Genomic DNA, 20829 nt, shown 5'->3' on the forward strand with positions numbered 1-20829 from the left:
TGTAGTAGAATAAAATATACAGGGTATTGTAGCATTAAATTCAACTAAAGTACAAGTACTTCAAAGCTCTACTTCACTACAGTACTTGAGCAAATATATTTATATGCCACCACTGCAAGAATGAACCTTGTACTGCATTTTTTTTTACTGCATTATGAAAAGCTTTTAGATCCGGAGTTTGAGAGAGTTTAAATAAAACACAGTGTGCAAAAAAAATGAGCACTATGCTATTATTTCAATGTCAAACAGTCATAAATTGGCAAAGGGCTGAACTGTAAGAAAGCAAAACATTTGAATTTCAATAGAAACTCCTCTGCCTCACTGACAAAACAGAAAGTATCGCAGTACGGAAGCCACGGTATCAACATTATACAGCAAGTATGATTTTATTGAGAGAAGGTTTGTGCAGAAAAGTGTTTGGGATTAAATTAATGCATAACCACCTGTGAGAGGAGCACATCAATGCTTAAGCACTATGGCAGACAGAAGGATGCGGATAATGGTTGGGTATTGCTTTTTGTCTTCCACAAATCAAAACAAAGGTGCCATTATCAAGAAAAAAAAAATTAAAAAAGGATTCAACAGATTCAAAACATTGATGAGTTTCTTTGTTTTGTCTCTGCAAACACACTTCAGTGCAGTCGAGTGGGTTTTTGGCAAAGAACCTTTTTCCACTTTATTGCGGCAGAGTTTCCCATTATTAAAGACAAATGCCAGTGCCAGATATTTATCAGTGATATGAGGCTATTTGTATGGGTCTTATCTAAACGTAAGCAATAAAATGAAGAGTAAACCATTTTTGCTTTGAGGTGAAAGTGGCTATCTGTTCATTTTCTTTTCTTTTTTTTAACAGCTCATATTTCTACTTCAGTGCTTCCACACTGTCTCAACATTCCCCACCTCAGATCTTACCATGGAGGGGAGCTGTGCCTCAAAAACAAATGTGTGTTTTGGTGTGCTACTGTTCTTGGTCTTGTAATTTGTTTTCATGATATGCTGCACCCACGCTCCTCGTAACTCACCCTCTACCACCGAGCCTATTCCTCATTATATTTGAGGGCATGCACTTCACATCCTCTGTTTACATTCATCACCAGCTTTGTCACAGTGGGGTCACTCATTGGCCCTTTACCTAGTCTTTGTGCGTAATGGGCATCAGTGTGCTAAGACAAGGTGTGGTAGTCAACAAACTGATCTCTTGCACTACAAACTGATAAGAGCCATTTAATGACAGGCAGGAAGTTTATAACTATCATTACATGCTGTATTTGGAGAGCTTTCTCGCTTACAAAGCCGACAAAACTTCAGTCTTGTAATAACAGCAGATGTCAATGTTTTGTTTTCATAATGCTAATCAGTATCAAGACCAGAACATTTGTCTCACTCATTCAAACAAGTAGATACAAAGATACAACAAGAATGGTTAATGCGGAGAGAGACAAGTGGTGCTTTGGGCTTAATGTTCATGTTAGCGTGCTAACATTCTCACAAATAACAACTTTATATATTTGTTTAGCAGGTATTCAGTCATTGGGATAAATCCTTTGGGGAACATGTCTATACAAAATGTTTTTATTTATGTCACAGATGTGGATGTATTTCATGGGATAATTGACTATGTTAGCATGATAGTGTTGTTAGATGTCACTGAGATTCATTCTCTGGTGACTATGAATGTATTTAATTCAAAATTTCATTGTATTTTATCAAAAAATATTTTGAGATTCTTCAGTGTCGGCCGAACTGGTTGACTGACAGAGCGACTAAAAGCCAGTTCAAATGGGAATGACACATGTAAAGTGTCAGTAAATGATATGATAGACCCACTCTTTCCTCTTCAAAGTCACAATGTCAAAAACAGCTGTCCAGTGGCAGAATGAATTTAAATTACAAGAATGACAGCACTCTGGCAGGAGACGGCCTGCCTCTAATTATCCATATATCTGACAGTACGAGGATTAGCACTGGTCACTGCCCCCTCTAGACAAATAGACTACAGGTGTTCACTCCAAGGGATTAAATGAGGTGATGAGAGTGAAACCACCTCAGAGTCAGCACCTTTCACTGTCCCTCATGTTTGTCCAGTGCTCTCTAACCCATAAAACTTAATCACCCACTTCCAAACTCAACCCAACCCTTCCCCACATATCTATATGCACACCACATCCTGAACCCATTACCCCTCATTTATCCTTCCACGTGCCCTCACTGCTTTCCATGCATGCATTCAGGCTCTGCCCTCTCCTCCCCTCATCTCGTTTTTTGTGGAGCCAGCTTGGCAGCGTTAAAGCCAAGTCCTCGACAGGTCATTTGACTCCCAGTTGTCGATGGAGTATGTTATTACCAGAGCAGCTTTTACACCCTCTCTCCAACCTGAATCTGAAAGGTGCAGCATCATTCCTTTACTCAGCATGGCACAGCAAACTCAAAGGCCAGAGAACAGATTCAGCAAATGCATGACCCTGTGGATTTGAAGGTTACTGTAGCCTTTTTGCATAACTTATTCATTGCTGCATTCATTTTGAGACATTACATCAGTTACAGTAACAGAGGATTATTAGTGAGAATGTTTCTACATGCATCTACTACATTTTACATTAAAAACAATACATCTGATTTTACAGGGACAATGCCATATTGCTTAAAGGATAAGCTTGGCATTGTGGGAAATGCACTCATTCACTTTCTTGCTGAGAGTTTTACTAGAATATCAATACACTCCTATGTCTGTGTGTTCAGCATGAAGCTGGTGCCAGTAAATGGTTAGTCTGCTTCAGCGTTAAGACTGGGCAAAACAGCTATCGAATCATGTCCGAAGCTCTGTCCACACTATTTCTTGGCTGGGAGTATTGACGTCCTGAAGGATTGTTGTTACTATCAGCACCTCGAAGGCGGAAACTCCAGCTTTGGAGGTGCTGGAAAATTTTGGCCAATGGCTTGAACCATCAGCCAGTTATACCATATTAGCTTTGAGCCATGAGTCTAGAAAGGGGACTACAGAATAAGGGGACATAATTTGGGGTAATCAACAGGTGGGAGGACATGGCTGTATACACAGTACACAGTATATATAGCAATTGTGTGCAAAATAAATGTGTGTGACAGAGCGATAGAAAAGCATCGGCACAGCCTTTTATGTTTGAGTCCTTTTTTTGTGCTCATGCATGTGTCTTTGTTTTCATTTAGCTCCTACTATTGTTTGTGCCTATTCTCATCACAGCCTCTGACAATCCCATAGTGGCAGTGCTGCAGCAGCCCATAGCACTCAGTCTGGAGGAGGTAAATCGACTACAAACAGATGCAGTGTGTGTATGTGTTTGAGCATGAGGTGGTGAGTGTGTGAGGAAGCAAACATGGCAGATTTAACAGGCTAGTGAGCAACAAAGAGCGGCTCCCCTTCTTCTTATCCAGTCAGCTCAGCTTCATGCTTATGCCTCCAGCTCCTAAGTAGTAATGCTTGATATGGAGACAGGTGGATGGATGGATGGATGGATGGATGGATGGATGGATGGGAATTACTTTGTGTGCACTAGCAAACAACATGGATTGGATTGGATGGTTGGGAGTTTGGTGCCCAATTAATATTTTAGGAGGTAGAGTTTGCTCTTAAAGACCTAGTGTCATGCAGTGATGGTGCAACGATACTGCTGTATGACAGAAGACTGTGACTGTGACCGGATGGTCACTGGACTGACAGGCTTCTGACTGAGCAAATGTTGAAATGCTAGCGGACAGCATTTATGCATATGCCGACTACACTGTTTGAAACTGAGATAATGAGTGAGATCTGCTCACTGTAAACAAAGCTCATGTAGGCACTAAACAGGCAACATAAATTTGCAGTTCATTTTCTTGTTATCTCCAAAACAGACTGTGCAGACAAATACAAATTCACACCACAGAGACTGGAAAAAATGAAGGGAAAAGCAAAAACTTCACTACCGCACAAAATAATAGCCTGCCCAGAAAGAAAACGCAATTCACAGCTGACAGGACAGACAGTGACAGCATAATGACTACTGCTGCTAATGCAGGTACTGCACTGCACTCCAACAACAATGTAGCAATTTCATTAGCGGGCACATTCTGCCAGAAGGATATTGAGTTGTGATGCCAGAAATATCACTGACAGTGAAAAATTGGAAATGGAGTCTTGTTTTGATGGTAGCCTAAATGAACAAAATGAGGTGAAAAATGGGTAATAACAAAAGCAACAAGTAGGCTTGTGAAAATCAGATATAATTTCAGATCAGAATCTCCAGCAGGGTTGTGTGTCTCCACGCCGGAGCACAGACTGCAGTTGTATCCTTTCTGCCATTCCTAACACTATCACTCAATCTCCTCCTCTTCCCAGGTTGGAATAAGCGAGTGGACTATGAACCAGGAACTGGAAGTAAGCAGCTGTTTCCTAAGATGCACCTGGAGACCTGTGGCGGGCCGCTGTCATCAGTGAGGACCACAGTGGAGCTGCAGACCAGCCACATCGGGAAAGGCTGCGACCGTGAGACCTACTCTGAGAAATCTCTTCAGAAACTCTGTGGTTGGTTCTACAAAAAATACCGAAAAATCTACTGAATACCATAATCGTGTTGGTGTGACCAGAATGACAATCAGCTTAGATTGAGAGCATTTCTGCCATGTTGCTGCAAATCACTTATGAGTTGGACCTGTGGCTATTAGGGTGGTGGTGGATATGTAGAATATACAGTAGATGGCTGATCAAAGATAACTTCTGACTGAAGTGGCAAACTGAAAGTTAGCGCAGTGAATTAGAATAAGCTGCTGCTAAAAGCATCAATGGAATCCATGGCCCGAGTACCGGGGTCAGACAGGGCCCGAGGCGTCCTCCTCTGCCATTTTTTCAACCAACATCTGAGAGTTCCCAGTCTATGTTGCTTTCTAATCTCCGCTTGTGTCCCTGGTAAACCCCTGTGCTAAATGAAGGCACCAGAATAGCAACTTAAAGCTGTGTCACTAATGATGTGACAGAGCGAGGGCATTAGCTGCCTTAGATGCAGCCACGCTTTCTCCTCGGTGACTGATGAGCAGCCGAGCTGCCGCGTTGGCGCCCAGAGCGCCAACAAAGCAGCGGAGCCTTTCCGCATCCCCCTCCCCGCCCACACTGCAACGCCAGCAGGGGGGCTGGAGTCATCATCTTTGACTAACGGCCTTCACAAGCCCCATTCCAGCTCATCTGAATGCATAACGTCCCTTGCCTGCCTCCCCTGGCTCCCAGTCCATGCATGGTTTACCACTAAAGAGTCCTTTTCAGGCACCTCATAATAGTTATCTGATAGCGAATAGAATAAATTGTAATTGCTTTTTTAAAGCACAATCAATTTGAGATAATGTACAAAGACATCGGGCAAAGAGAAGGCTGCAGCTGGGTGCCGGAGAAGTCGATGCGTATTTATTTACTGAGGGAATCTAATTACTGGAGTCAGAACATCGACACTGGCATGAGTATGAGGCAGAGAAAAACAGAGCTTTACAGATGGGGAAAAACATCAATTAATGTGCTAATGGTGTGTTATTAGTACAAATCAACAGATGCATGTTGCAGTTGTTTGCCTGGACAATTTAGACATGGTGAATTCTGTCACTGCCCATTTTTTCTGGGAACAGCATGGTTCCCACATCGCTTTGATTTATTAGCATCTATAAGCTGTTACAAATGATTCATAAATGTGGTTTAACACATGAAATGCATTTGTCACTGTCACACAGAGGGGAAAAGTTAGATCGGTAAGGGCATGTCAGACACATCGAGGAGCAAGGTGAGCGACATGGAAAAAATAACGTTGTCAAGGTGACAGTTTGAAAGCAGAGATCATTCAGGACTCAACATATTGAGGATATTGTGTCAAAGGAATGATGGAGTTGCTTTTTGGAGTAGGATGACTTGGTGCAATGCTGTAGTGATTGGTGTGTTTTTTCAGGATGTATAGGAATCATATAACAATAGTGTCAGCTGTAAAGACGCCATGTAATGTCATGCTGAATCTCACCACACACTGTCCTTCTCACCGAGTCCTTGCTGTGTCTTTTCTCTCTGTGTTACCATAGTACTCAGTCAGTATGTCCTCTCTGTTTCCATAGAGGCACATTTAGAGGTGAGATATGTTCTGAATTTGTGAATGACGGCTCACATCTCTTTTCTTATGAAAGTCAGTTTAATTTGCAATGAATCAATACCCACATCCTCTATCCATCTCAGCCCATTGATTACATATTAAGCCCTGCCATCTGCCTTACTCATAAGTAATCATAGCCAAGGTTAGGCCAATATACACCGCCTATCTGCCGTGATTGTTATTGACACATCCTCTGTCACAACTCTTATTTGTTTCCACGGCGATGACCCCAGGGGCCTCCTCGGGCAGCACTGACCTTCTCCCGGCCCCCAGTGCTGCCACCAATTGGACAGCTTCCCTGGTGACTGACAGCGGCAGGGACAGTGACTTGATCTTCAGGTTTGACGGGCGTCAGGCGGCTAAAATCCCTGCCTGGGTGGTACCCCAGAATCTCACAGACCAGTTCACCATAGCTACCTGGATGAAGCATGGACCCAGTCCTGGGCTCAGAGCTGAGAAGGAGACACTGCTCTGCAACTCCGATAAGACTGGTGAGTGTGAACCTGACAGGCAAGGACTAAATGTGGCCATTATGTCGGACTCCACTGTGAACACGGTCATGGAGGCCACTGAATTCTGAATTCAGTGAATTCTTTTGTATGCTGATGTGCAGTGGAAGGCAGTGAAATTGTGAGCAGATAATAACATGGATGAGGGTAATGAGGAGGAGAGCCAAATTTTTAATTATGGCTTTTTGTGGAGCAATAGCTGCTACGCTGTACGGGGGAGTGTGTGGATACCGAGTCAGAGCCAGGAGTGGTGGGATCATGATGTGAATGGCTCCAAGAAAACAGATTTCACAGAAACACAGCACAAGTGAAGCACAAAAGGCCACCGACGGTGGATACAGCATACATGAATGCAAATATTCCCTCCTCAAGTATGATCAGCACAGTGGATAATTAAATTTAACTTAATATTATGGACTATCCATCATGGTGATAGTTCGGCTTAGTGTTTTGTGTTAACATCTTGATCATGTGTTTAGGCCCAGTGTATACATGATACATACTGTTAATGATCCTAAGGTACATTAAGGGAAAAAGTCTGTTCAAATATTGGTACACTGAATAAAGTCTGGAGTTCTGTAATGATCCAGCATAAAACATTCAAGAACATCACAGCGTGCTTTACCAAATGAATGGTTTTGTTTTAAAAATTCTCATGAAAAATTGCCTGAAATGACCTTTAGAAAGTGGTTCTCCTTCAAAGCAGTGCTGCTGTCCCAGTTTTGTGAGGTTTCATGAAGCTACGTGTCTGGTTTACGTGACAGTGAGTAGGTGTGATGATTTAGTCCCGGGTGCCTACTCTTCTTTCTCCCTCCATCCCACAGAGATGAACCGTCATCACTATTCACTGTATGTCCATAATTGCCGCCTGGTGTTCCTGCTGAGGAGAGACTTCACCCAGGTGGACACCTTCAGACCTGCCGAGTTCCACTGGAAACTGGAGCAGGTAAGACACTGTGATACTCCGGGACACATACGACAGTGACAAGTGACCTTAGTCTATACCTCCAAGCACCTGGATTTGATAAGTAGGTTATGGCCCTATCTCATAGACAGGGATGAAGCCTCCATGGAGGATTAAACCTGTATTAAACATCCGCTGGGATTTAATCCATGTTAGTCTGTATCTTGCACTAATGATTGATGACTCCTGGTTGGACTTTGGGGATTCATTTACAGAGTGTGGCTTGAGGTTTATACAGAAGTGAGAACCACTGTCCAGTCCATGGGACCTCAGTAACTATTGCCCATTAGACTCATAAAAAGATTAACACACATATATGACTTAACGTGTGTTTGTGTGTGCATACAAGACCTTGTAAGCTATTTAGTGCTTGGCTGCACTAGAAATCCTCCTATAATCCAAAAAAAGCCGAACTCTTAATTAACCCCAATTAATTTGGAGAACTCTCATACCACTCTACTTAATAACCATGAAGTTTTTTAATGGATTTAGTGACTCCTCAATAAATATTTGCCATGGATATGAAGACTTCCTTGTTGGTATTTTATTATTGCAGAGCTGCCTTTCTGACCTGCCATTTCATTGCCTGAAATGTCATTTAAAGATTTCTCTAAGGAATCAAATATTTCTGAAGCTAAAACACTGTGTTACCTAACATGGGATCAGAATTGGAAATTATTGCAAAGATGATTTTGAAAGGCTTTTTTTGAACAGAAATGTTGGTATAAGTAGGGCGAGACAGGAAATGTTTTAGAGAAAAATGGTACAAAAAAAAAATGTCACCACTTTGATTCAGTGATCCATGAGTGAAAATATGCCATTTTGTCATCACTTTGGAAGATTTTTATTTATATTTAATTAAAGCTCCATTAAGGGTAAGAGCTATTTTCATATTTCAAGTACAGCCTGTCCTCACATCACGCACCATACTATTTTTAAGTGACGGTTACTTGAACAAACAGGGACAGCAAACAGAAAGAAATACGCTTGCTCCAGAGACATACGTAGGCGTGTGTGAAGCCAGCAGCTGTCTGTTGATCAAGGATGCTGTCTTAAAGTCAGACAGGTCACCTCGACTCGCAAGACCCCCGCACTCACCCAGCAAGGGCATCTCATTCAGGGGACAGACGCACAGCTGAGCCAGGACACCCAGATGCAGCACCCAGGGCTAATTTGATCAGACAGATTGCTGGTCTTGATTGGGGGGAGAGCATGAAAGAGGTCCTCCATCAGCCTCCTGATGGCACATGGTGCGTGTGAGGCATCGTCTGGAGGAATTTAGACACGGGGTTCCCACAAAGTATCAAACACTTTCCACATTTTCACTGGTTACATGTTGCTTTTTAAGCATTGTCAACATTCCGTAGATGAATCCACATTTCTTGCAAACTCCACCGCTTCCTGTCACAAAGGAGATCTTTGCCACAGCAGTCAAAGGTTTTCTTTTTTCTTTACTGATGGATAGATGTGCAAAATCAGCATTCACGGCCATCGCTACCACTGATGACAGCGAGGTCACATTCTCTGTGTTTTTTTCTGGAAATTTTTGGAGGTTTTAAGAACCCAGGAGAAATTACATTCAACAAGAGAAAAACTTGGGACGTGGTGGGAATTTTACACACTGATTCCTGTATTTTGTTTTATGTAAATCTGACAGATTTTTGGCCAATGAATGCATAATTAAGCTATGATTAAATGCATCACAACACCTCTAAGTTGGTTTCCTCACATGCCACATTGGAAAAGATTCTACATAATTTAAGTTGGTAGATTAGGCTGCATTTTGACAGTTTTTTGAGGTGGTTAATAAAAAGATGTAGGCAGTTAATTCTATGGCCTTGTCTAAATTGATCTCCATTTTTTTTTATTACCTCGAGGTGATAAAAGTTTCTACAGACTATGCTGGCACCACACACATCTCTGAAACAAGCTGCACAAGAGTTGTTAAATTGTTGAGCTTCCTGAGCATTTTTTTGAATCTCCTTTTCTTTCTTACGTCCTCTCTCTTTCTCTCATCGCCCTCCCTCTTGTTAATAGTTGTCTCAGAAACCCCAGGGCATGAAAGGAAACTTTCATTAAGTCGCTATCTCCCCTTGCCTTCTCACCACTTTCTCCTCATCTGGTAATGTCCTTTAAACAAAATGAACTTCAGAATACCTCCAACACAGAAAACTGTTCCACAGAAGAATCTCCTCCTGTCCCTACATTGGTTTATCACGGAAGTGCAATTAATTTCTCATACAATCCAATCAGACATTGCGAGTGGCTACATAATGACTGGAATGGGTGGGTGGGGGTGGAAGATGGTTGCAGATATTAGTTTTACCTGCTGAAAAGAAAAAAAGCCCACACTATCTGTTAACAACAGACACAGAGTAGTTTAAGGCAGCATGGCTTTATGTGTGCAGGGCTATTGTGTTCAGTATGATTCAGTATTTTAAGCTTTGCTGTCTGGGCTGTTTGCATTGTTGAGAGAGATGGGCTGCAGTTTTTATTGGCTTGAGGAGATCTGCATTGAGCGTGTATTGAACATGTCTTTTGTGCACGGTTTCATATTCTTTAAATGCAGACTTACATTCAAGCGTCTCAAAGAAAGAGACTGTCAATCTTGAAGCTGTTTTCTGCATGAGCCTGTACTGAATGAGCCCCTGTGTGTGTCATAACTGCGTCAAAAATTGGATCAAGTCTGTATGGTCCGAAAAATTGCCTTTGGTGCACAGGTGGAAATTCAGTGGCTGAAAGAGTGACTCACATACCGACATTCAGACTTTACTTTTTCTTGCTGTATTAACAGCAAGTGATGCTTCCATTCATCTAGTGAAATATTAAGCATTTTGATTAAGTCAGCTGTGCCTAAATGAAGGGAGTGATGCATGTCAGACAGAAATTATTTCTCTGAATTTCTTCACCTATTTGATAGCACATTTTTCTGTGTTATGTCTCTGCAGCGTTCCTTAAACTTTTTCAGCTGCAGGGAAATTCCTGACTCTGCACTTGATCAACCTGTGTTATTGAGATTTGGGAAATACAGCTCTGGCAAAATGAGTTATCTTGGGGCAAGCCTCAACCTCCTAAAACTTTCTGAATATGCGTAAATATGTGACTCATTCCAAACACTTGTCTCAGAGTCTGACATTAGGTAAACACAAGTAGGCCCCTGAATTAGCAATTGCAGCTAATTGTGTAAGGATGTTCTTTTGGGACAACTTTCCAATTAAGCTAACCAGCTAACAACTGAAGTATGCAAAATACTCAATGCCCTAATTATTGCAGATTAGTTTGCTCGTACACTAAGCAAACAGCTAGCTTGATTAGCCTGGTAAGTAGATTCTGTACATTTAGCAAAAAAAAAAAGCAAAAAATTGCTAACCCACGGGGCTAATATCCAAGTTTACTTTGTGTGGACTTGGAGACTGCTTGCATGAAGCTACATGTTGTTTTGGTGTTGATGCTTTTCCCAGTTCTCTAGGTGGCAATTGCAAAGTTAGAATGAGGCCACAATGAGAAAAAGATCCATGTTGGAAAATGTCAAAATTGTCCTTCATTCGTTCATTCATTAATCTTCTATACCGCTTATCCCTTTCGGGGTTGCGGGGGGGGCTGGAGCCTATCCCAGCTGTCAACGGGCGACAGCACAGATGAGGTCTTGTGATTTCCTTCAGTATGTTAAGTTTTACAACTCTTGTACTTAAAATGGTGTGACTCTAAGTCACCATGCTAAACAGTCATCACACTGACCATTTTTTGTTCCACATTTTAGGCTGCAGCTCTGTAGTTCTATGCTAATGGGATATTTGTCTGGTCCATTAGGACCATAAAAGGAAGAATTTCTGTTAGATGATGGTGCATATTAGTTGTCAGTGGTGTTTCACTGTGTCCATATTGCACTGAGTTTCATAATGTTTACACATAGAGAGATACATGGAAATGCTCAGTGTAGAGTTAGAGCAAAGCCTGCACTGTGCCCTCCTCTGACATGGTGATGTGACTTTGGCGAAAGGAGAAAGTCAAAAAGAGGTCACTTTGAGCCTTTCAGGCACAAAAAAGAATAAGAACAAACAAGCAGGATAATTGAGATTTAAATGATGTTTCCACCACAAGTCTAAACTGAATGGTAAAGTGACATCATTACCTGCAGCTACCCCATGGCAAACATGTATTTTAGCTATCAAGCAAACAGTTGGGGAATTTTCTCAGATTTTTTTTTAAGTGGACAACAGTGGGAAGTAGTAGATATAATTTGTTACCATCCATGCAGGAGTACAGATGTGTCCTCAGTGGAGTCAGAGAAGGTAACGCAAATGAGACAACCTCTGTATATGTAAATGATTAAATCAATGTTTTATAGCTGTGTCATGTCTACTTAATGAACTGCATGTTTATCCAGACATTTTATTGCTACCTGCGTTTGCTGTTTCGAGCTCTATAGCTCACATACAGCGGGTTAATCAGAGCTTTTTCACTGCTGTATGTTGATGAGAGCTGTGGGATTCAACCAAAACAGTGGGAACATCAGAGTGGGGTGATAATTCTCTATGAGAGACACTTTTCTCATTACACACAGTCATTTGACACATTGTTGATACAAATACTGACCAGAGCGGCTTTAAAGTTTAAAGCTTTTCAGTTTTCTTGTTAGCCTAATCTTCATTGATTGTGAAGATCGTGGGCCTTAGTATCATGATATTAAAGTAAATTTAGGCTTATGATATTAATTCAAGGCTTTCGTCGGGTATGTAAAAGCTACCAAGCGAATTTCAAGGCTCACATCCATTGTGCACATCAGCAACATTTTAATGTATTCTCCGTTATTACAATAAAAGATGGAGAAGAGAAGGGTTTTTTTTTTCTTGCCCATCGCTTGGCATGTTTTTCCCCCACAGTTGACTCTGAACTGGTCCAGGCTTATACTCAATACAAACATCTCCTGAGCACAATTTGAACGCAGAGCATCTGGCATTTTCAAATTACTGATGTGCTGCTGCTGACTACTGTCATCAGCAACTCCTTGTTAGTAAACTACGGGATGTTGAGGGACCACACTACCTGATGAGTTTAGGAAATTGTATTGTTTTTATAATGAAGCAGAAGAAAAAAAATGCTATTTTCAAGAAAACAGTGAAGGTCCACACAACATCTGTCTCACTCAGAGAGGAAGGAGAGGAAAGGCACATGGCATTCATACATGCTGGCTGTCTCTCAGGCCCAGACCTGCTATGAGGAGCACAAACCATTACCACAGGCTCAAATAATAAGACATGCAGCTGTCTCCCATTTTACACCAAATTAATGTGCAGATGAGAGTGGTGCAATTCTGATCCAGAAGCACAGCATCACACAGATTAGTGAAATAAGAGGCATGGTATTACACATTTTTAAATTGCTTTCATTTTGCTGAGTCACTTATAACTGCAACAGCTGGAAAAAAAAAAAATCTACAAGTGACAAATCAGGATTTCTTGTGTATCGTGTTAAAGTCCCATGTGTTGTCCTGTCCATCCACCAACTACACCCTCCACCCTCCACAGACTTGTCACTCCATAATAACGTCACCTGACTTTCTTCTTTGCTCGTCATATTTAATATCAGAAGTCTTTGTCCCTTGAACATAAATATATGGCATTTTGGGGGCTGAAATGACCTACAACAGTCTCATAGTGCCCTACTTATTTCATTTGCTTCATTCACTCATTTATGAGCTTTACAGCTGAAAAAAAAAAAAAAAAGTTTTAAAAATCCAGATTTCAGACAAATCCTGCTGTTTGTGTCCAGCGTCAGTAAGAGTGCAGGAATCCTTAAAGCCCATGTAAAAATGTATCAGGTGTCTCATTTTCTTGCCTTACCTGCTGTTGCTGTTTTCCGTCTTTCTGTAACACATGCACACTCACACACTGCTTTGCTCTCCTCATGGAAGGGATCCCGTTGAATGATAGATGGCTCCTACTAAAGAGCCTGCTAAATTTAGAGCTCTGCTGCACCACATGGGTCCAAAGAGCATGATGGGCACACACGCACACACACACACACGCACACACACACACGCACAGGTTTTTGAAGGGTCTTCCTGACTATTTGATGTACATGTAGACTTACCCTCATAGAGACTGGTTTGAACATCATTTCTTGTTTTCTCCTTCCTCGGCCCACATCCACAGTTTTACTGCCCACTTTTTTTGAGATACATAGACGTGTTTGTGTGTGTGTTCAGAACCAACATCTAGCTCTGAGTCTCTAAGAACGATAAGCTCAGGGCTAACATCTCACAGCTTTACTCACAAATACTGTGACCGCTGTCCAGCTGCACCTCGAGAGTGGGGGGGCAGACTTACATCGGCCTTTATGCTCAATCGTCCATGCCACTGTACCTGTAAAATTGCACCAAGCAGAGCGTAGAATTCTTCCAGGTCAAAATCCATCTGATATACAGTGGTCATCAGAGAGCCCACCGCCTCTCTGGTGCTCACACAGCACATATTTACATTAAAACAGTGGATTTATTGCACATAACACAGTAGCCATCCCTTTTTTTTTTTATATATTGATTTGGCAGTCATGCAAATGGTGTTGTTTGTATTCAGAGGGAGGATCCTATTGACATTAGGAATCTATAACCACAGAAAGATGAAAGGGTAGAGGCATGGGGCAGGGGAAGTAAACGAATGATAAAAAAGATAGAAAAGGCAGATGAAAGAAAAACCTCAAGGGACTGAGATCGAAAGAGAAAAATAGGTGAAGAGAAGATGGAGATGGACGCAACAAAGGGAAGAAACGTCAGAAATTGCTTCCCAGTGGAACAGACACATGCCAGTGTATAACATACCAGGGCAAGTAGCTGGAAGGAACAGAAATAGACAATACGCAACAGAAGAACACCGGTCCTACTTGTTAGCGTTGATATCATTCAAACATGGTCTGTCCGCTGCATTTGGTAAGCAGGACACACAGGATGATGGACAAACATGAGCCAAATAATATGCAAAAGAATCGTTTAATAAGTGTAATCAGAGCAGGCAGACTCCCTCATTACAATCCTCTCAGTATCTATCACTCATTCATCACAGACGACATTATTTTCTGTTGTATTCTGCCGAGGTGTCTCTCAACCACTGCTACCACAGCCCGCTTCACAAATGAAATCAGCTTTTATTACAAACACACTTTCCAAAACCCTGTTCCAAGCAGTTTTCCATCATTTTTATTCCTTTCGCATCCCACCATCCCTGGATAATATTGCCTCGGCTTTATGAGAGTGGGAAGGACTGTAGGTCTTGGATAGGTGGAAATCGTGCTGGAGAGGCCACTAAATGACAGGGAGGAGGAGAAATGGCTTTTATTACCACGCTGACTCTGACTCTGTGAGTGTGTGTGTGCGCGTGCGTGTGACAGTATCAGTGACATGCAGAGTGGTATAGATAATTATAGTATAGTTGAGCGCAGTGACTGGTGGTATTTTTGAATCCATGTGTCAAAGAGTGAAAGGTGAGAGCCTTTTCTTTTCCTGATTAAACAACATTTTTGGGAGTTCATATCTATGTTGATTTTATTCGTTGTAATCTTTTCTTTTTTTCTGTTTTCACACTAAATACTGAACTTAATACCTTAATTTTTTTTTGTCTCTCTTATATTTTGGATTATGATGACAAATTTTTCATGGCTGATGGTTTTCTAACAATAGTACATTTTGCACTATGGATCAACACAGCTATTACACATGTTGGTGTGAGACTGGGTTAAAGTCTTAAATCCTTCGTGACAATTTTCAAGTCTCAAGTCATTTGTGACAAGTCCAAGTCAGTGCTAAAGCCAAGGAAAGTCTCAAGTTTTTTTTTTTGTTTGTTTTTTTGACAAATTCAGTCAAGTCTGACTTCATTAGTGACAAATTCACTTCAAACCTCAAGGCTTTTGAGACATGGTCAAGATGACTCTCATGTTACAAGCTAAATTCAAGTCCTTTCTAACAATATCATGTCTCAAGGTCTTCATGACAAGTTATAGTCAAGTCTCCAGATATTTGTGACGAGCCCAAGTGTCAAGACTTAACTCTTATGTTATCCCTGACAAGCTCAATTGAAGTCTTTTTTAACAATCTGAAATCCCTCATGACAAGTTGAAGTCAAGTCTCAAGCCATTTGTGACATGTTCAGGTTGAGTCTCAAGCATTTAGTTCTATTCTGTCCCTCTATTCTGACGGATGGATGAGATTCTATTTGTCCCTGACTTTGTAGGTGTTAGTGTGTTTATTATATGTGTAGTAGGTGCATGTGTGTGGCTTGTCAACCTGCAGCAGTTATGCACTTGTTCACACATGTTGAAGCCAACAGAATGTGTGTGGGTGTTTGTGTGGGAGTTTCTGAGAAACTGGAGACCTTTAATGTCACTTTGCGGTACAAGGGTGTACAAAAGCCAAATAAAAGAAAATAACAGCACAGTAAAAGCTGATGTTCTGCGCTATTCATCATATTAATCTGGACCAAATAGGTTTGCTGAATACCCTCTTCTTCCAGCGAGTCTCTGCCTTTACCCTTCGCCCTTTCCTCCCTCTCACTTGCTTTGTTTTCTCCCTATCAATTTGTCTTACTTCCCGGCCAAATAACACTCCCAAACTCTCCGACCAGACTTTCTGCCTACCCAAATAGTTTTTAAGAGACAAAGTTTGTGTGCAGTGGAGCTCTTCCCTCTGACCGGCTAAAGCACTTCCTGGATTGAGGGTGGCTGTCTGAATCTGCAGCGGAGATTTATTGTGCACATCCCACCCTGACCTTAAGTGTGAAAAGAGAAAAGGATGAGAGAGAAAGATGAATTGAAGAAGAGATGGAGACAGAGAGGCGGAGGAATAAGTGAGCCTGGTAGAGGGGTGGTAAATTTGGCGTAGGAGTATCGGCAGTACAGGTGTTGTCAGGGTTTAGGTAATCAAGAGGAGGCGTGTGATGGATGTAGTGTGGTAACAGGCGAGATGGCATGATACCCCCCCTCCCTGCCCCGGTCTGTCTCCTTCCGTCGCTCTGCTAAAGGTCTGTGGGAACTTTCACCACTGCTTGGTTTGTCTACCGACAGTTTAGACCATGTTATACTTTTTATTTTTTCTGTCACTGAGGCTGCGTTGTTTCACAATATCCTCTCTCTCTCTCTGTTACCCTTCTCTTCTCTCACACTGTCACAGTCTTTTCCTTGATTGTGAGATCTGCTGATGTATTTCATCTGTAGGACATACAGCTATACAGTACCGGCTCCAAGCGGTTCCAGGAGAGTGACTCACTGTGCCTGCCAGACACTACAACAAGCAAATCCAGCATCACACATGCATTAATTCAGGATTTCAGGCCTTACGGGGAATCAGCACTTTCACCTCCTGTTACTATGATGCCTGCACATGCTTCTGCCCACCACCAGGATTCAGCAGCAGAGACAGCATTACCTTAATCGCCAGACTGCAGAAACTTTTCTTTAGAATTTACAAAGCTTACTGAAGCTCATTCAGCTCAGGATTAGACTGGTACAGATGTGTTACATGGTCCTGAAAAGGTCAGCGTGGAAAAATCTCCAATGGTGTACTGTGATGCATGTGTTTGTTCAATCATCATCAACACTCTGCTGAGACTATATGTGTCAATGTCACACCGACACCACCTGTTGCCATGGCACTTCATAGGTTTTTTTGAAACCAGTGGAGCAAAAACCACAGAGGAGGTGAACAGCCACAAACTGAAGCAAGAGTGTTTTTCCATCACACCACACAGCAAGGTAGAGTTGTTTTACCTTGATGGAGCTGTGATGGCCACAAACCACGGTAAATCCTGTCGCCTGCAGCAATTCATCCGACATCTCACTGTGGCTGTTTCTATTTGTACCATTCCCCCCTGCAATATACTGATCCGCTGACGAAATAGTGCAGAATGTGTCCTACTATATTTTTAGTTGATTAGACCTGTTTTTATTGAAGAACAGCAATGCTAACTTGGTGTCAAAAACATCGCCTATCTCATACCTTCTGTATAATAAAAGCCCCCCACTGGTTCGCCAGAGTTCAGAGAGCTTTTAACATGAAGCAGTGGCAGCAGTTTGCATCAGCAGTAACGTAACACAAACAGCTGAAAGCATCAGTAAACAGTAAAGTAATGCTAATATGTTAAAGTATTAACGGGAACACAGGAGTAAAACTAAACTCCAAACCTTTAGTCTTCAGAGTGAACTTACTTAGCCACAATCAGCCCCAAGCAGGACCAAGCATGGTGCAGCACAGCACAGCTGCTTTGGCTTTAACCCTTGCTGTAAGGCTGCAGTGCAAGCACATGATCACCGCACAGCTTGGCACAGAACAGCTGAAGCAGAATGACCCGAGCCCAAGGGAAAACCCTATATAGCAAGACTAGAATACCACACGAATATCACCATTTCAGAAGTCATAGTAAGAAGATCAGTTTAAAGCCTGTTCATGTGGATTTCTAAAGGTTAACTATGATAATGAGGTAGAATGGCAACAAGCATCCCACCAAGCACATTTTTTTTTCTGACTTCATGTGGCCTGCAATTCATGGCCATCATTTGCCAAAAACATAGCCATGACTTTGATCATTTTACTCTAAATGTAGTGAAAAAATGTGTGATTACTTTTCAATCACCTTCAAGGCTCCAACTCTCGCCTCCGTACAAATCTGAAAACTGTGCACACACTGTACATGACTCCAGTGCACTCCTATCTGGCACTACTCCAAACCAATGACTACAACACTCAGATCAGAGGGTTTTCTGTCTGACTTGAATTTAAAGCACTGTAGCAACAGGCTTAAGTGTGCTGCATGTTTGCATTTTTATGCCATATCAGACCAGACTGGAGAATAAAAGGAGAAGCTGATGAATAAGACAGGGTGATACTGTAAGAACAGACAAACGTTTAACTAACTATTGTCCACATTTGGTTTGGTTCATACCATCATACGTACCTCATATATACTGTAGATACTTTACACAGTAGATAGATAGATACCTTATTTTTTTATATTTGGGGGAAGAATCCTTCCATCTGACATTTCCAGCCTATCTAAAAATACTGACTACAAGTCCAAAATATTCCCTGTTTACAACTTGTCCAAAAATATCAGCGCTCAAGCATTGGATACTGATACAGACAGTGATGATTCACAGCTGAAGTGTGTAACACAGCTAGATTTCGTGGTGTAGCTGTAGAGATGCCATGCTCAGCTGAGTGTCCTACTAGTGATTAACTGGGGTGAAATAAGGTAATCCCAGTTCCTGTAGCTGAATATTCTGTTTGCTAACAGACCCAAAGGAAAATACTTTGGGGGCTCTTGGATCCAAAAAATCTTATTTGGGCCAACATGTTCCCAAAACTACCAGAAGAAAATACCAGAAAAAATTAAGGAAGAAAATATGTGTGTGCTAATGTGTGCTTTATTAGTATTATTATTGTTTAGACAGCTAGAATCATAAAGGAAAGGACCACAAATGTGCTGACAGACTGGTGGTGCAGAGGTTAGTCTGGCATCCATCAAAACTCCTTTTTTTTATATTGTTTGCTTTTGGTTTAATATGCTCCACATTCAGAATTCCTTTTATTCAGCAGTAAATAAAATCCAGTCCTCATCTGTCTGGCACGTAAACCAACAAAAAAGGACAGATCAATTTGAAATTATAGCAGTGATTTTCTTCTTTATTTACTCTGTTGTGACACTGGAAAACAATGACATATTCTGAAAATCAGATTCACACATAGCAGCTGTGTCGAGGTGAAAAGCAGATAAACAACAGCATGTAAGAAGTGAAACTATATGGGGGGGGGGGTATTATTGCTGCCAATGTGGCTTAGACCAGACATTAAACCATACTGCACTAAGTGCATGTTCAATATCCTTTCTCTTCCATTAGATTTTACGGCAGTCTGAAAATGTCCTCCTGCTGGGGTTTAAACATTTTCTGTCTGTTTTTCTTTTCCCTCTAATCTGCTGAGCACTTTCGTGTTCTTTGTTCTTTCCCCCGCTCCTGGTTCTTGATAGATTTGTTCTATTCATGGGAAATTATAAAGGAAACATGCAAAGTAATCAGGAGTGTTTCTGATAGATAATTAGCTGCTGTCCCACAAATCAACACCTTCCCTGAGCCACCAACAAGCATTTTGAGGGAATTCGAAATCTGCCTCAGCTGTATTTGGTGTTCACATGCTCACAACCCGGGTTATCGAAGACCGTTGAGCAAATGTTTTACATTTTGACAAATTGGCACCATTAAAAGTATTTATTCATGATTAGGATGGATGTATCCATGGATTATTTCCATTCATGATTATTCTCAGGCAACTTAAAATGAGTCTTTTTCTCTATGATGCATAAATGGATTTTTCAATGTTTATTTGTGATGGACATCAAAGATAATGCTATAGCAAAGTGAAAGTCACGATATCTAAAATATGTGTATCCTGTGTGTGTTCAGATATGACTCCAAGAAGAGGTATAATTTGGGGCAGTTTGGTGTAAAGGGTTTTAATGTTCCTTAACTGCCTGCATGACTTGTGTGTCCAGCTGCTGCTGCGGCTCCAACTGCTGACTGTATTGGTGAGAAATGGATCAAATCATCAAGAGCCAGACTATGATAACTGACTTCCTGTTGTTTTCAAAGCACAGGCATGTATTTGTCTCCTTAGGAAAAGCAAAGCAAACTCCCTCCTAACTTCCAGTTAGTGTTATGTGTGAAAAGTGTGCTATTCTGTAAAATCACACACTTTCAGGAATAGTAGTGTTGTCCATAAAGATTCTCAGTCATCCAGGTCATGGTTATGCAAGGAAGCTTAAATCTACTGCAACTGAACATCCAAGGGGCTTCTTCAGTTCTAACTCCCAGGTATTTAACCTCCGAGGGGTCATTGTCAGTGTCATTGATACCACCTGGTTTGTTGGTGCCTCTGACGTTAGAGTCGGTGGAGTCACTTACAGCCAAGTGTAAACGACAGTCGTTGATGACATGAGACCAAATGTCAATGGTTGTTAAATCTCCTGAGAAGGGATGAAGTGGTGCTCTAAGAGAACTTACATCATGGTGAAAACGGTGTCTTGTCAGACATGCAGTGTATGCAGAGTATGGAAATAGACAGGGACATAATAATTTGAATCTTTAATACAGGCTTTGCTTTTCCCTACTTCATGGCTGCATTATGACAGTGGTTTGATTTCTCAGGACACACGAGAGAAACAGAAATGCAAAGGATTTTGTT

The 20829-nt window shown here is 41.5% G+C and overlaps 1 protein-coding gene across 1 annotated transcript in view; it reads left to right on the forward strand.

The window, feature by feature from the left end:
- The window catches only part of LOC143323751 (calsyntenin-2-like), a 233376-nt gene that overhangs the window by 172458 nt on the left and 40089 nt on the right, over positions 1–20829 (forward strand). Inside the window, exons 6-8 of the mRNA XM_076735796.1 lie at positions 4355–4540; positions 6368–6625; positions 7468–7589. Of these exons, the coding sequence (XP_076591911.1) occupies positions 4355–4540; positions 6368–6625; positions 7468–7589 (566 nt within the window). The remainder of the gene's footprint in view (positions 1–4354; positions 4541–6367; positions 6626–7467; positions 7590–20829) is intronic.

This window comes from Chaetodon auriga, chromosome 7 (genome assembly GCF_051107435.1).
Source record: "Chaetodon auriga isolate fChaAug3 chromosome 7, fChaAug3.hap1, whole genome shotgun sequence".
Classification (NCBI taxonomy): Eukaryota; Metazoa; Chordata; class Actinopteri; order Chaetodontiformes; family Chaetodontidae; genus Chaetodon; species Chaetodon auriga.